The sequence below is a fragment of the Triturus cristatus genome, chromosome 11 (genome assembly GCF_964204655.1).
Source record: "Triturus cristatus chromosome 11, aTriCri1.1, whole genome shotgun sequence".
In the NCBI taxonomy this organism is placed as follows: domain Eukaryota; kingdom Metazoa; phylum Chordata; class Amphibia; order Caudata; family Salamandridae; genus Triturus; species Triturus cristatus.
The window spans coordinates 990,550,541-990,565,404 of NC_140594.1; the positions used below are offsets into that span (position 1 = coordinate 990,550,541).

General features: G+C 44.3%; 1 protein-coding gene across 4 annotated transcripts in view; it reads right to left on the bottom strand.

Moving 5' to 3' along the window:
• Positions 1–14,864, bottom strand: part of LOC146785794 (von Willebrand factor A domain-containing protein 5A-like) — a 310,735-nt gene that overhangs the window by 34,912 nt on the left and 260,959 nt on the right. For all 4 annotated transcript variants that reach the window (XM_085635059.1, XM_085635061.1, XM_085635058.1 and 1 more), the window contains one exon: positions 6,737–6,873. In XM_085635059.1, the coding sequence (XP_085491185.1) occupies positions 6,737–6,873 (137 nt within the window). The remainder of the gene's footprint in view (positions 1–6,736; positions 6,874–14,864) is intronic.

The following is a 14,864-nucleotide window of genomic DNA, read 5'->3' on the forward strand; positions in this document are numbered from 1 at the left end:
GTCTTACTTGCTGCGTCAAGTGTGACTGCAGTCAGCAGTGGAGTGGGCAGGTGTGGCGAGCCATGCATTTGCGCCTTCCTTGTAGCACTGTACATGTGCACATGGAGTGGATCCACACACTTATACGATGCAGGTAGCTATCCTTGTGCTCGTGTACAGGTTGTGACATGGCCCTGCGTTTGGCCCTGATGAAGAGGGGGGGTTCTTGCACTGGCCACCCATGTCTACATGCACGCGGTCCACCTGCTTACGAGCAGACATTCCCACACACCAAAGGACTTATTTGCTCTCCCTGTGTCTCCCTCCTTCTCTGTCCCCCTCTCCCTCCTTCTCTGTCCCCCTCTCCCTCCCTCTGTGTGTCAGCCTCCTCCCTCTGTCCGTCTTCCTGTGTCTCCCTCCCTCTCTGTCCCCCTCTCCCTCCCTCTCTGTCCCCCTCTCCCTCCCTCTGTGTGACAGCCTCCTCCCTCTGTCCGTCTCCCTCCCTCTCTGTCCCCCTCTCCCTCCTTCTCTGTCCCCCTTTCCCTCCCTCTGTGTGTCCCCCTCTGTCACCTCGGCCCAGCTTCCTGGGCACAGACTGTTAACAGATCTTTGAGTGGCCCTTGGCTTGTTGATGTGAGTTTGTTTCTGATCTCCAGGCACCCATTTGGTGTGATGTGTGTCTGTGCGCTGCTGCTGTGGTGGTGTGTGCTGCCACTCTTTCACAATGTTTGCTGTTCATTAGCTGCCGTCATGTGCAAACCAGTGCCTTCACCCCCATGTGTTGATGCAAGGCGTCCGCCATTTGCTGGCAAGTCATTCCTGTGTTGTGACACACTGTTTGTCTGGCTGTGACCTAGACCATATGGGCAGAGGGCATTGTTGTCTGCTTTGGAGTCGCACTATGTGATTTTTGGTGCCCAGCCTCCCGCCATCCGGGTTACCGTGTCATGTGTTGTTGTCTTCTGTGGCCTGTGACTTGACATTGTCCAGCTGGGTGCATGGGGCATGGTGGCAGCAGTGGCATGTGCCTGCTCATGGAGTGTGGTTGAGTCATGCGATGGCTTGTGGTAGTTGCGTGCCGGTTAGTAGTTTTGGTTGTGGTTGCAGTTCCCCCCATGTGAGGTGCCTTGTTTGTGTACTCACCCGGGTCTCGGAGTCCTTCTAATCCTTCTACTGCCTCCACAGGCAGTATGGCCATCACCCTCTCCTCCCAGGGATGGTACTGTACGGGTCTGCGGGAGGGCCCTCCTCCGGTGGCGTTGGCCTGGTCGTGTTCCTCCTGCCTCTTGGCTCTGACCCTCCTCCGCAGATCGTACCACCTGTTCTGGCAATCCTGCTTGGTCCTCCTGGTGTCCGCAACGGCATTCACAGCATCGACGATGGTCTGCCACATGGCTGTTTTGGCTGTCTGGCTGGTGTTTCTGACCAATGTTCCAAAGATCTGTGGCTCGACTCTGAGGATTTGATCAACAAGGACCTCCAACTCTCGGTGACTGAACTTTGGATTCTTGGTAGTGGGCATGGTGAGGGTTGTGGGTGGGGATGGTGTGGGTGCGGGTGGTGTGTGGATGTTGGGGGCGTGTGTGGATGGTTGTGTGTGTGTGTGAATGTGATGAGAGGGTGTTTGTGAGGGTGGTTGTGTAAAGGTGTGCAAGTGTAAGGTGTGGTGTAGCTTGTAGTGTGGTTCTGTGGTGTCTGGCAGCAGTGAGTCTGTTGCAAAGGCTCATGGTTTGTGTGTGTGGGCCCTTTTCATTGGTCCATGGGTGGGTGTGGCAGTGTTTGAAGTTTGGGTGGGTGTGTCATAAGGAGTGGTGGTGTATTGGGCCTCTGTTTGTTTTTGGCAGTTGCAGGTCAGTGATTGTGTTATTTTAGTGGTTGTTGGCCATGTTTAGTGGCTTTGTGCCTTTCGAATGGTGTATTCTTGTGTTGTTTTGTTTTGTCCTGGTTGTGTCCGTGCGTTTTGAGCGTGTGTACGGTGTGTACATGGGCCATTTGGTTGTACGATGATGTCCTTGTGTGTGGCTTTGTACGACTCGTACATGCGGTTGTGATGTTGGGGCATGGGGTGCGCTCCGTACTTAGGTGGTTGTGTTGGGGGTGCGCCAGGAACTACTGGGGTGTAGGTACACGGGGGGGACGACACGTACTGGGGTGGGGGTACGACTGGAATGTACTGGGGTGTAGGCACACGGTGGTACGACACGTACAGGGGTGGGGGGGGTGTACATTGACGGTGGTACGACACGTACAGGGGTGGGGGGGTGTACATTGACGGTGGTACGACACGTACTGGGGTGGGGGGTGTACATTGACGGTGGTACGACACGTACTGGGGTGGGGGGGTGTACATTGACGGTGGTACGACACGTACTGGGGTGGGGGGGTGTACATTGACGGTGGTACGACACGTACTGGGGTGGGGGGTGTACATTGACGGTGGTACGACACGTACTGGGGTGGGGGGTGTACATTGACGGTGGTACGACACGTACTGGGGTGGGGGGGTGTACATTGACGGTGGTACGACACGTACAGGGGTGGGGGGGGTGTACATTGACGGTGGTACGACACGTACTGGGGTGGGGGTACGACTGGAATGTACTGGGGTGTCGGTAGACGAGGGATATGACACGTACTGGGGTGGGGGGTGTACATTGACGGTGATACGACACGTACTGGGGTGGGGGGTGTACATTGACGGTGGTACGACACGTACTGGGGTGGGGGGTGTACATTGACGGTGGTACGACACGTACTGGGGTGGGGGGGTGTACATTGACGGTGGTACGACACGTACAGGGGTGGGGGGGTGTACATTGACGGTGGTACGACACGTACTGGGGTGGGGGTACGACTCGAACGTACTGGGGTATCGGTAGACGGGGGATATGACACGTACTGGGGTGGGGGTACGACTGGAACGTACTGGGGTGGGGGTACACGGGGGGTACGACACGTACTGGGGTGGGGGTACGACTCGAACGTACTGGGGTATCGGTAGACGGGGGATATGACACGTACTGGGGTGGGGGTACGACTGGAACGTACTGGGGTGGGGGTACACGGGGGGTACGACACGTACTGGGGTGGGGGTACGACTCGAACGTCCTGGGGTATCGGTAGACGGGGGATATGACACGTACTGGGGTGGGGGTACGACTCGAACGTACTGGGGTATCGGTAGACGGGGGATATGACACGTACTGGGGTGGGGGTACGACTGGAACGTACTGGGGTGGGGGTACACGGGGGGTACGACACGTACTGGGGTGGGGGGGTGTACATTGATGGTGGTACGACACGTACAGGGGTGGGGGGGTGTACATTGACGGTGGTACTACACGTACTGGGGTGGGGGGTGTACATTGACGGTGGTACGACACGTACTGGGGTGGGGGGTGTACATTGACGGTGGTACGACACGCACTGGGGTGGGGGGGTGTACATTGACGGTGGTACGACACGTACTGGGGTGGGGGTACGACTGGAATGTACTGGGGTGTCGGTAGACGGGGGATATGACACGTACTGGGGTGGGGGTACGACTGGAACGTACTGGGGTGGGGGTACACGGGGGGTACGACACGTACTGGGGTGGGGGTACGACTCGAACGTCCTGGGGTATCGGTAGACGGGGGATATGACACGTACTGGGGTGGGGGTTCGACTGGAACGTACTGGGGTGTAGGTTCACGGTGGTACGACACGTACTGGGGTGGGGGTACGACTTGAACGTACTGGGGTGTACCTAGATGGGTGGGGGTATACATACACGGGGGGTACGTGTCGGACGTACGGGGGCTGGGGGGAGTGTTGGGCGCGTATGCGGGCACATGTCTCCATGGTTGCTATAGGTGTTCGGTGCGGACGGTGTTTTTTCCATACGGTTGTACGCTCGGACGCACGGGATGGATCGTGATTCCTCGGTCGGACTTGGCTTTTCACGTTTGTAAGGTAAATCGTCAGAGGACGTGTCGGACACATTTTCCGACCCGAGGACGTGTGGGGAATGTTTCCCAGTGCGGTTCGTATGGACTTTTTCCCATGCGAATCGTGATTGCCAGTTCGTACGGAACTTGTACGATTCGTAGGGTAAAAAGACCCGATACGAGTCGCACGGGGATTTTTTCTACCGGATCGTGATCGGCACCTTAGTGTCTATAAATATGCAGTCATTACTGTTACATCATATATTATAAATCAAACATACATGCTAACAATAAATCTAATGTTTCAACTTTTGGGTGTCCATTCATTTTATACCACTATTTCTATCAAGATATCTTGCCTGCTTAGAAGGGACGTCTTCAATAATTTCACAGTTCTTTATTATTGAATCAGAAATTGAACTTGTAGAGTGTGTCAGTAAAACTCAAGTTTTTCTACCTCTGATGGATCAGTTATCATTATTATTCCTTTATTAGCTTACTTTTTAAGAAACTGTGAGAAGCAAGTCAATCTCTGCTGAGAAGTTAGCACATCTATGGCACATTCATTTTTTTCATTTCATTTTGCCGATAATCCTACAAATATTCAGTTATACTCTATTCGAGGGTCTGAAAATCAGATATGATATAGAGACTTATTCTCACAATTGTCTTGCTCCTGTTTTATCTTAAAACCTGCAGATATGTTTTATTTCTCTTCAAACGTAATTAGTCAAATACAACAATGACAGCCAGCCATAATGTTTGTCTAGCGACATCCTTCTGCAAAGAATGCCTTAAGCTGGCAGTCATCTGGAATGAAAATGTGAGTTTGTTTGCTCTATTTGAGAAGATGATCCAGGCGTCATCCATTTGCCTTCACCAGATGAGGCGAACTCCACAGTTTGACACAAAAAGTTGTAATTGAGACATTGATTGTGCTAAACTAGAACTCCACCCATGTCGTTAGCTTGTTGTCAGTTTATTAAATGGTGCGCCCACAGAGTGTCCAAAAAGGGACAGATCGCATAAAATGCAATCTGTTTTTCTAGCTTTCCAGAAAAACTAGCTTTCTAGCTTACATGGTCCTTACTTACGATCTGTATGAGAGAAAAAACACCTACATTTGCCAAGATTAACTTTCAGTTTAGGTGAAGCAGAATTAATACAGATTCCAAACTCAACATTTAGGTGATCACCAGATTGCATTCTAACTCCAAAATCATGATTCTGGCCTTCCCTGTGTCAGAATGCTTTCAGACATTAGTTTATTTAGCCCAAGTGGTACTACTTTCATGTCCGAATAAACACTGCAATGACTGCATTAGTATTTTAACTTCATCCTGGTTACGGTGTCAAGAATAATCTCACTTTGCAATGTTCACAGAGCATACAGTTACAAAATAAAAACTTGTCAGAATACAGCTTACACATCAATAAAACAGACAATATGGGGGCAATCAGGCACATGCATCAAAGCAAAAACCGGTCGCAAACGGGCAGATTCTCAGAATCTGCCCCTTTGCGACCGGTATTTTTGCATTTGGGATGCATCATCCCAAATGCAAAAATCGCAATTTAAGTAATCTCTAAATTGCGATTACTTAAATTGCGATTGCATTTAAGGAATCTCAAATTGAGATTCCTTAAATGCAATTCATTAAAGTAAAAATATTAGCGATTTCGCTAATAGGGGGAGCAAATTACCATGAAGTTGAACTTCATGGTAATTTGCAAAAATGTTGAAAAATGCACTAAAGTGCATTTTTCAAAGTTCCATTTTACACACACACATGCCCTTGGGGAATGTGTGTGTGCAAGATGTACTCATATGCAGATTTCAGGGGTGCAACAGTGTGTCCTTTAGACACCCTGGCACCCTTGAAATTGCATGAGCAATTTGCGATTCTCTAATTGAGAATCGCAAATTGAGAAAGTCTTCCCATTCATTCCTATGGGCCTCTAGGCCCAGAGGAATAAATGGGGAGGTATTCCTTAATTACGACTCGCAATTTGCGAGTCGCAATTAAGGAATGTTTAGAAATCGCTATTTTGTAAGCGATTTCTACATGCATAGTCTTTTGCTATTCCTTATTAGCGAATCCTTATTTTTCGCTAATAAGGATTCGCAAATGGCATTGTTGATGCATGTGCCAGTAAATTTCCCGCAATTAAGGCAGAAGATAATAATAGGAGACGTGACATTTTTGTAAAGAAATACTTCTGGTGATCACACTAATACCTTTACGTTCCACTCTCAAGCCACATAAAAGGAAACCAATTATATAAAAAAAAACAATATGATCACAAACTTTGACAAAACCTGAGTTTCCTAACAGCAACAAAACCTGTACAGATCCAGCACATTCATTTAGATCCCTGACATCACCATGACTAAACCAGCCCAATGTTCTCAAAAACTTTTCAAACAAAGCCAGCCAAAAAAATCCAGTACCAAGGTGTCCCTAAATACGGCCAACAGTTAATTCTAGAAGGTATTTTTATATCCAAGAGACGCAGGAACTGATAGAACTCAGTACATATTTGGTAATCGATTGACCAATTAACTGTGTGACCTAGGGAAATTGGTATTTATTTGAAGAACATAATCAATTTATACATTGGGCAATCATATTTTGTTGATTAGATTGTATCGGCAACTTACTTGTTTCTTTAAAAAGTAATTGGAACAAAAAACAGTTTTTGTTCACGTCGGGTCTTTCCCAGATGGAAGTTACTCTCATACTTGAGATAGGATCTCTTACACCCATCGGGAGAAATGGATTTCAAGTTTCAAAATCTCAAAAATAAATATTTCCACTGACTATTACCTTGTTAGGTTTATTTGCCTCAAGCTTGTCTTCAGGTATTCCCAGGGCAGATGCAAAATCTGTGTTCAAGTACCAGGAGCCATCAGCATTCTGCAGAGAAATAAGTCTGAGGACAGAGTCGGTCTCCTTCTGTCCAACTAAGAGAGAAATACAGAAAACATTTTGTAAGAGAAGAGCAGTTGCCAATATTTAACAAATGTGAACCAAATTTTTTCGAGTTTAGAATGCTTTTATTGTAGGCTTTTCTGGCCTGTCTTAGTTGGATTAAATGGGGTGAGGAAGGGTGTTGTCGCCATTTCCGCTCTGTGAGTGAGCGTCTTTCTTCATTAAGGGCACCATTAAACCAAGGGTTTTTGTCTTTGTCAGGGATCCTTTTGAATTTTAACGGGGCTATGTCATAAAAAATACTCAATATTGTATTGTTGTAAAACTCCGTGAGGTCACTGATGTCAACCATGTTATTAGGAGTTTGCAATTCTAGCTCAGATGGACATTTGATCAGGTGTTTCAAGAGTTCCTGAAGAGGTAAATGCTGCCTACTTGCTGTCATCACAACCATAACAGAAGCCAGCAATTGGTGGCTTTGACCAGTGTTATTATCCCTGCCGCTTTAGTTTACTGCAAACAAAATATTATACATTTAGAGACATCTTCCTTACCTTGGAAACCACAGAAATGGCACCTTCTCTGTTTTATTCTGTGTATATAATTTTTAGAACAGCCTAACTTGTATTTAAATACTTCCGGGAAATGTTTAGCAAAATCCTAACATCCATCATCCAGTTGCTTCACAGACACTTGAGGTTGGGCATTAAGATCCAGAGAGACTCCCAACTCTTTTTGGTAGGGCTAACCCAAAACACTATCCCTTTCATAGCCTAATAACTTTTACCCAGGACTACTGAACTCGATGACTGCATAGAAATACCCTTTCATGTTTATTTCTTGTTCAGGAAGAACGAAGTGCAGATTCAGCTTATTGCTTATTGACTTTCACCCCATGTGCCAACCAGTAGGGTAGGACTCCATTTGAGTTCTTCAGAGATCGTACATCCAACTCGAAATTGGGTCCAAGGTGGTTGATGTGGAACAATGGTTGGGTGATGGTATAACTGAGCTATGAGTGAGTGGAGTCTGAGGAGCTGAACATGGTGGAAAGAAAGCAGTGCTTTGAGGTGAAGAACACTGTAAAGAATTGAGAAGTGAGTGTGGGTGACTGGATTGGAATTTGTATGCCTGTGGAGGTTAGGTCATGGTCCAAAATCACTGAACCATGAACAATAGTAAAATTGTTTAACAATGTTGAAAAAACAGCAGATGTGCAAATTTGATATTTGAGTTGTGTGGCTATTCTCTGCAAAAAACCAATGGATCAAGATGTTCAGACCAATGTTCGGGAGGGGTCAGATATTAGGCTATCATAGGTGGAAGAACGATTGTGATGGGAATGTACTTGGCACAGTTGATCATTATCTTGCCAAGGAGAAATTAATCCAGAGAAAGCCAACTTATTTAAGTGACAATATTTAAAATTGCTCATCTTGGTGTCTCTAGTAGTCCATTCATTTTTCTCCTTCCTTATTCTTTTATTGCTCTTGTCTCCATGTGCCTTCTTCCAATAGAGGGGCCTGTTTGTTTCCTAGGTTTGTCAGTAAGGGCTGTGGTATTTGTATTTGGGGAAAAAGTGAAGATGTGTGATGCATCTCAGTCTCGGTTCCTTAGCTTGTTCAGTTCTGTGAGTTCCAAAGGGCATATCAGCAAGGGCCTGCAATAATTATCGCTCAGAGCTTTTAGCGCGAGCATAATTATCGCAGGCTAACGCTGGATTCTATCGCGGAGATAGCGTGCTATCAGCAACGCTTATCTCCCAAGCGATAGGAATCCATGCGTTAGCTGGAAAACAGTGTGATTATCGCTGGAAATCCAGCGATAATCGCACTGCGACCAGCGACACCTTGCTGATAGGGCAGGGTGGTCTTAGCCATGTAATCCAGCTCCCATTGGATTACATGGCTAAATCAGATTACAAGCAGGGGTAAGGAAAGTAGCGATAACTGTGGTTAGCGCTACTTTTCTTATCGCTCTGCTTGTTTGCGTGCAGCTTGATAATTGGAGAAATGTCGGTTAGCGACATTTCTCCAGTTATTCTGACACGGAACGCCCACTTTGCATCTCATTAGAGATGCAAAGCTGGGCTTTGTTGTAAGGGGCGATAAATCAGCAGAACACACGATAGCATGTCTTTCCTGATAAGGCGATAAAAGTATCGCCACTTTGCGGCCGAAAACGGACGCAAAAGCTGCGATAATTTTTTTATCGCTGCCTTGTTAATATGCCCCCAAGTTCGTAAACTCAAAATACTCTAGAGCATTGTTTCCCAAACTGTGAGCAGATTTTTGGTGGCTCACGAAAGTCCAAGCAATAAATAAAGATGCCTTTGAATGCTGTATTCATCAGGTTACATTTTCTGTGCTTCAAAAAGAAGGATCCAATGTCAGGCTCTGTCTTCGGACAAATTGCTATTTATTTTTAACAAGGGGATTCGTCTTTACAAAATAATCTCAGTTTGTAGTAAGCGAAAGACAAGTGAAGTGAACTATGTGACAATCTTGCTGAGGTAGAGGAAGTGTGAAAGGAAAGCCTGTAATATGTTTGTAACACACAAAAAAAAAGTAAATACCTGTAAATGAGCTGGACACGTTCAGCAGTTAGGAAAGCAAAAATAAAGATTTTTTTTTGTAATTCTGAAGTGTGATGGAAACATAGATTTTAATAGGATCAAAACGAATCAAGACACTTTATGTGGTGATGCATAAATGCTAAATATTCACTGAAACCCAATTTCCATGTACTGTCATTTGTGTGCAAAATAGTTTTATTAGTAAAACTGTATGTCTGCACAAATTTACTGGCCATTTCAATGGAAAATGTGCTGTCTGAGAATGACAGTGCGCTACCACATGGCGCTTTAGTTACATAAAAAAATTAATTGCCTGCCTTATATCCATTGAAGCTAGGTGGGTCGCAAATGTTTGTTGTTCTAAAAATTGGGTCATGGAACTAAAAAGTTTGGGAAGCAATGATCTAGAGTGTCTTTCCTGCTCAGCATTCTGCAGTTGACTTTCTTGTGCTGGTCTAACATTTAGTTGCGAGTGGATTGATTTTGTAAATGTTGTCGTGGTTGATAAACCAAAATTTGGTTGGTCCCAAAATACCATGACACAGACCATAGTACAGATCTTTTGATCTCTAGAGCCAGTCTCTGTTTTGACCCTCTCACTCACTTGTAGATAAATGTCCAATAAATCAGAAGTGTGTTCAAAATGGCTTGTTTTGCCTAAACTATACCAAGTGGGGTGCACATTTACATGGTAACAACCTCATTCTTTCTGAGGGTTTACATACAATCATATAAGCCACCTTGTCCTTAAAACCCTTCTTCTTAAAAAAAACATCAAAGCTTCCTACATATATTCGCAAACCTGGATCTCACTACCACCAAATGCTCATCTAATCAAGTAACTCTGTTTTTTTCTGAAACTGTATAAAAAGAAACTCGTTTTATTTGCTTAAATCATTTAATCTACTACTGTTAGAAAAGGACATAAATAGTTTGAATTGACACGGTTCCTGGCACCTAATAAGTCAGAAAGACAAATGCCTGCTGTTGAGGACCACAAATGAGCCCTACCGAACTTGTTATCATAAGCATCTCAAAGGATATAAACCTTGAGAGGCATTTTATAAAAAGGAATTTGTCCAGCTGAAAGAGAACATTGGGCCAATAGTGGGATGGTGCAGAAATCTGAAGGCTCTAAGGAGAACTTAAATACCTAAATGGTTACACAAAAAAAGAGTTACTTATCTTTGGTAGGATTATGTTACTTACCCTGTAAGCATCTGTTCTTGGCATGTAGTGCTGTAGATTTACATGCTTTGGATACTCATGCCATCTACTGTTGGGTCCGGATGTGTGCAAGTTGTTTTTCTTCAAAGAAGTCTTTCGGTTCACGAGGTAAAGTGACTCCTCCTCTTGGAGATAACGCGCATGGGCATCAACTCCACACATAAATTGTTTTCCTGCAGGCTGGTGAGAATGTAGTGTAAGTATCAGTAAAAAGATATCCATGAATATGAAAAGGTAAAAGGAACTGCAACGACCACAGGTGTCCAGGGAGGAGGGTGGTTGCATGTGAATCTACAGTACTACATGCCAAGAACAGATGCTTACAGGGTAAGTAACATAATTCATTCGAGGCATGTGTGGCTGTAGATACACATGCTTTGCACAGACTAAAAAGCAGTGCCCTCCAAAAGTGGTGGCTAACCTGTGGGTGCATATATATATATATATATATATAAAAATTGAGGAGAGAGGGGCCCCGTACCACAAAAGGGGTGGAGCGCCAACAGACACAAGTCAAAACAAAGATTCCCCTTTTGGAACAGCAGATTTTTTTAAAACATAATCACACCTTCATACACTTGATCACCAGGACAAGACACCCAAAAATCATCTCGATAGCAGCCTGTATATAAAAAAAATTTTCATATGTTTTTATTATTATAAAATAGATTATACAATGAGACACTAATTCATAAAAATACACAAAACGACGATATAAAAATTTTTGGGAAAAAACACAAAGCACAGTATCCTACCTATACATAGAACACACTACACACTACATATCCATTAATGTAAAATAAAATAAAATAAAGGGAGACTCAGTAAGGAGCGTATTATAATCTCTCATCATCAGGAGACAGGAGACATATGATCATGATCTCTTCATTTCCTAGTTGATAATATCAACATTTGCGTAGTTTGGAAACAAAGAGTCACAACAATCTATACTCTCCCTCCTACAAATGCGTCGACGCGTTTCGGTGGAAATTTGAAGATAGCAGACCACCTTCTTCAGGACAAGTAATAATATTCTCCCATGTCGTCAGAAAACAATCTTGTATGCACCAATTAAGAGGACATCGGCTACTGAAGGGCTCCTAACCTCCTCCTTGTTCCTCATTCAGATTGCTACAACAGGCCAAAAACTGATACAATCTACTTTAGCCTTCTTTCGCCTTGTTCTTATGGCGTAAATGCGTGCATATGATGGAATAATGTCTTAAATGCATAGATGGGTCGAAAACCTCAGGGGTGATTTCAATTATGTCATCAACAGTGGGAGTATCTATTTTTTCTCCTCATCGATAAAAACCCGGTGGATGCACTCCTATGTCCGTGTAAGGGCGCGAACGCGTCAGGAAATAATTCAATCGGGTCCCACCAGCACGACGGTCGTGCTGGTGGGACCCGATTGAATTATTTCCTGACGCGTTCGCGCCCTTACACGGACATAGGAGTGCATCCACCGGGTTTTTATCGATGAGGAGAAAAAATAGATACTCCCACTGTTGATGACATAATTGAAATCACCCCTGAGGTTTTCGACCCATCTATGCATTTAAGACATTATTCCATCATATGCACGCATTTACGCCATAAGAACAAGGCGAAAGAAGGCTAAAGTAGATTGTATCAGTTTTTGGCCTGTTGTAGCAATCTGAATGAGGAACAAGGAGGAGGTTAGGAGCCCTTCAGTAGCCGATGTCCTCTTAATTGGTGCATACAAGATTGTTTTCTGACGACATGGGAGAATATTATTACTTGTCCTGAAGAAGGTGGTCTGCTATCTTCAAATTTCCACCGAAACGCGTCGACGCATTTGTAGGAGGGAGAGTATAGATTGTTGTGACTCTTTGTTTCCAAACTACGCAAATGTTGATATTATCAACTAGGAAATGAAGAGATCATGATCATATGTCTCCTGTCTCCTGATGATGAGAGATTATAATACGCTCCTTACTGAGTGTCCCTTTATTTTATTTTATTTTACATTAATGGATATGTAGTGTGTAGTGTGTTCTATGTATAGGTAGGATACTGTGCTTTGTGTTTTTTCCCAAAAATTTTTATATCGTCGTTTTGTGTATTTTTATGAATTAGTGTCTCATTGTATAATCTATTTTATAATAATAAAAACATATGAAAATTTTTTTTATATACAGGCTGCTATCGAGATGATTTTTGGGTGTCTTGTCCTGGTGATCAAGTGTATGAAGGTGTGATTATGTTTTAAAAAAATCTGCTGTTCCAAAAGGGGAATCTTTGTTTTGACTTGTAACCTGTGGGTGCTGCAGTGGTTTGAAAAACTGTACTTAGCACTGCCTGACCCACATTAGCTTGTTGGCGTGCTAGAACATCCACACAATAATGCTTAGTGAAATTGAGTGATGTAGACCATGTAGCTACCTTACGTATGTCAGCTATTGGGATATTGCCCAGGAAAGCCACAGAAGCCCCTATTTTACAAGTAGAGTGTTCTCTAGGGGGTGTAGGTAAAATCCTTTTAGCTTTGGCGTAACACAACTGAATGCATTCACTTCTCCATCTAGAAATGCCTGATTTGGATATGGACTTTCTTTTGTGAGGGAGAAAAAAGTTTGGTTATATGGAAACCTTTAGTTCTGTCAATGTAATGTTTTAATATCTAGTGTATGAAGAGCCTTTCCGCAACAGAGTCTGGATGAGGAAAGAAAACAGATAACTCAACTGATTTAAGGTGAAAGGAGGAGCCCACCTTTGGAAGGAATTCTGGGTTGCTGCGAAGGACCACCCTATCCCTGTGTAGTTGGAAGAAAGGCTCTTCTAAGGTTAGTGCTTTGCAGCTCCTCGATACGGCTAAGTAAAGTAAAGGCAATTAAAAAGGTGACCTTCCAAAATTTAAATTGCAGGGAACAATTTTGTAGTGGTTCAAATGGTATACCCATTAGTCTGGTGAGCACAATATTGAAATTCCATCGTTTCAGACTAGTCCAGCTCAAAATATTACATAGGGTATACATATACTGCACAACACTGGTGAAAATGGACCGCAGGGCGGATGCAAACTGTAACAAAGTGTGGGGTGGTGGGATAGTTTTTCCATTGCAGAGCTGCACTGGCTCCCGGTGACTCAAAGGATTTTGTTTAAATCCCTCTGTATAGTGTTTAAGGCACTCCATGGACTGGGGCCCAAATTGGTTCAGGGCAGGTTTGAATGGTATGAACCTGCACGTAACCTTCGCTCTTCGACTGCTAATTTTGTCAGGATTCCTAGGACAAAGAGAGTAACCCTGGGGGGAAGAGCGTTTGGTGTGGCGGCTGCCCGCCTTTGGATTCATCTTCCTCTAGAAATAAGGAAAATACAGGACTTTATGATGTTCCGCAGGAAAGTCAAAACCTGGCTTTTCCCTAAAGTATGATTCTCTGGTTCAGCTCTGTAGCTTATCTGCCAGCTTTTTTCCAGGGTCTTAGCGCCAGGATGCCCGCAGGGTTACAGTGCGCTCTATAAATGCAAAAAATAAATAAAATAAATATCATATGGACGTGTCATGAGATTCAGGAATCCTGGCAGGCGTTACGGTCATGCATGTCAGGGGTGGTGGGAGAGGAGCTCACGCTCTTGCCTAAGTGGTGCCTTTTAAATGTGTGGGAAGACACTGACTTGGGAGGAGCAGACCAAACCTGGGTAACTCTGCGCCTGATGCTGGCAAAACGCAATATAGCTCGCCACTGGGGGGATATCCACCCACCCAAACTCCAAGACTGGATATGAGATATGGACTGGTGTCTGCTGGCAGGGAAAGCAGTCTGTGAAAAGAGGGTGCCCAAAAAAATGGAGGAGAATTTGGAACAAATGGAAGTGAATATAGGGGTAATCCATGCACACCTCCAGTGGGTGAAACAATTCTTTTGGTAATTCATTTAGAGACTAACTGAGGGTGACATCAATTTAACGGTGGGCGAAGCAGCATGGGACCCAGCAATGATTAATAAGGATGCCATGTGGCAAAGTGTAATAATGCTTGGTTGTGTATTTAATAATGACAATGTAAAACTATTTGTACTGCTTTGTTACAATAAAAAGATTACAACAAAAAAATATTGAGATTCCATGTAGGTACAAGTGGAACTCTGGATGGAATTACTCTTTTAAGGCCTTCCAGAAAGACTTTAATAACCAACAGTTTGAATAAAGATTATTGTTGCTTGTTTGGTAGATAGGCAGCCACTGCAGCTAGA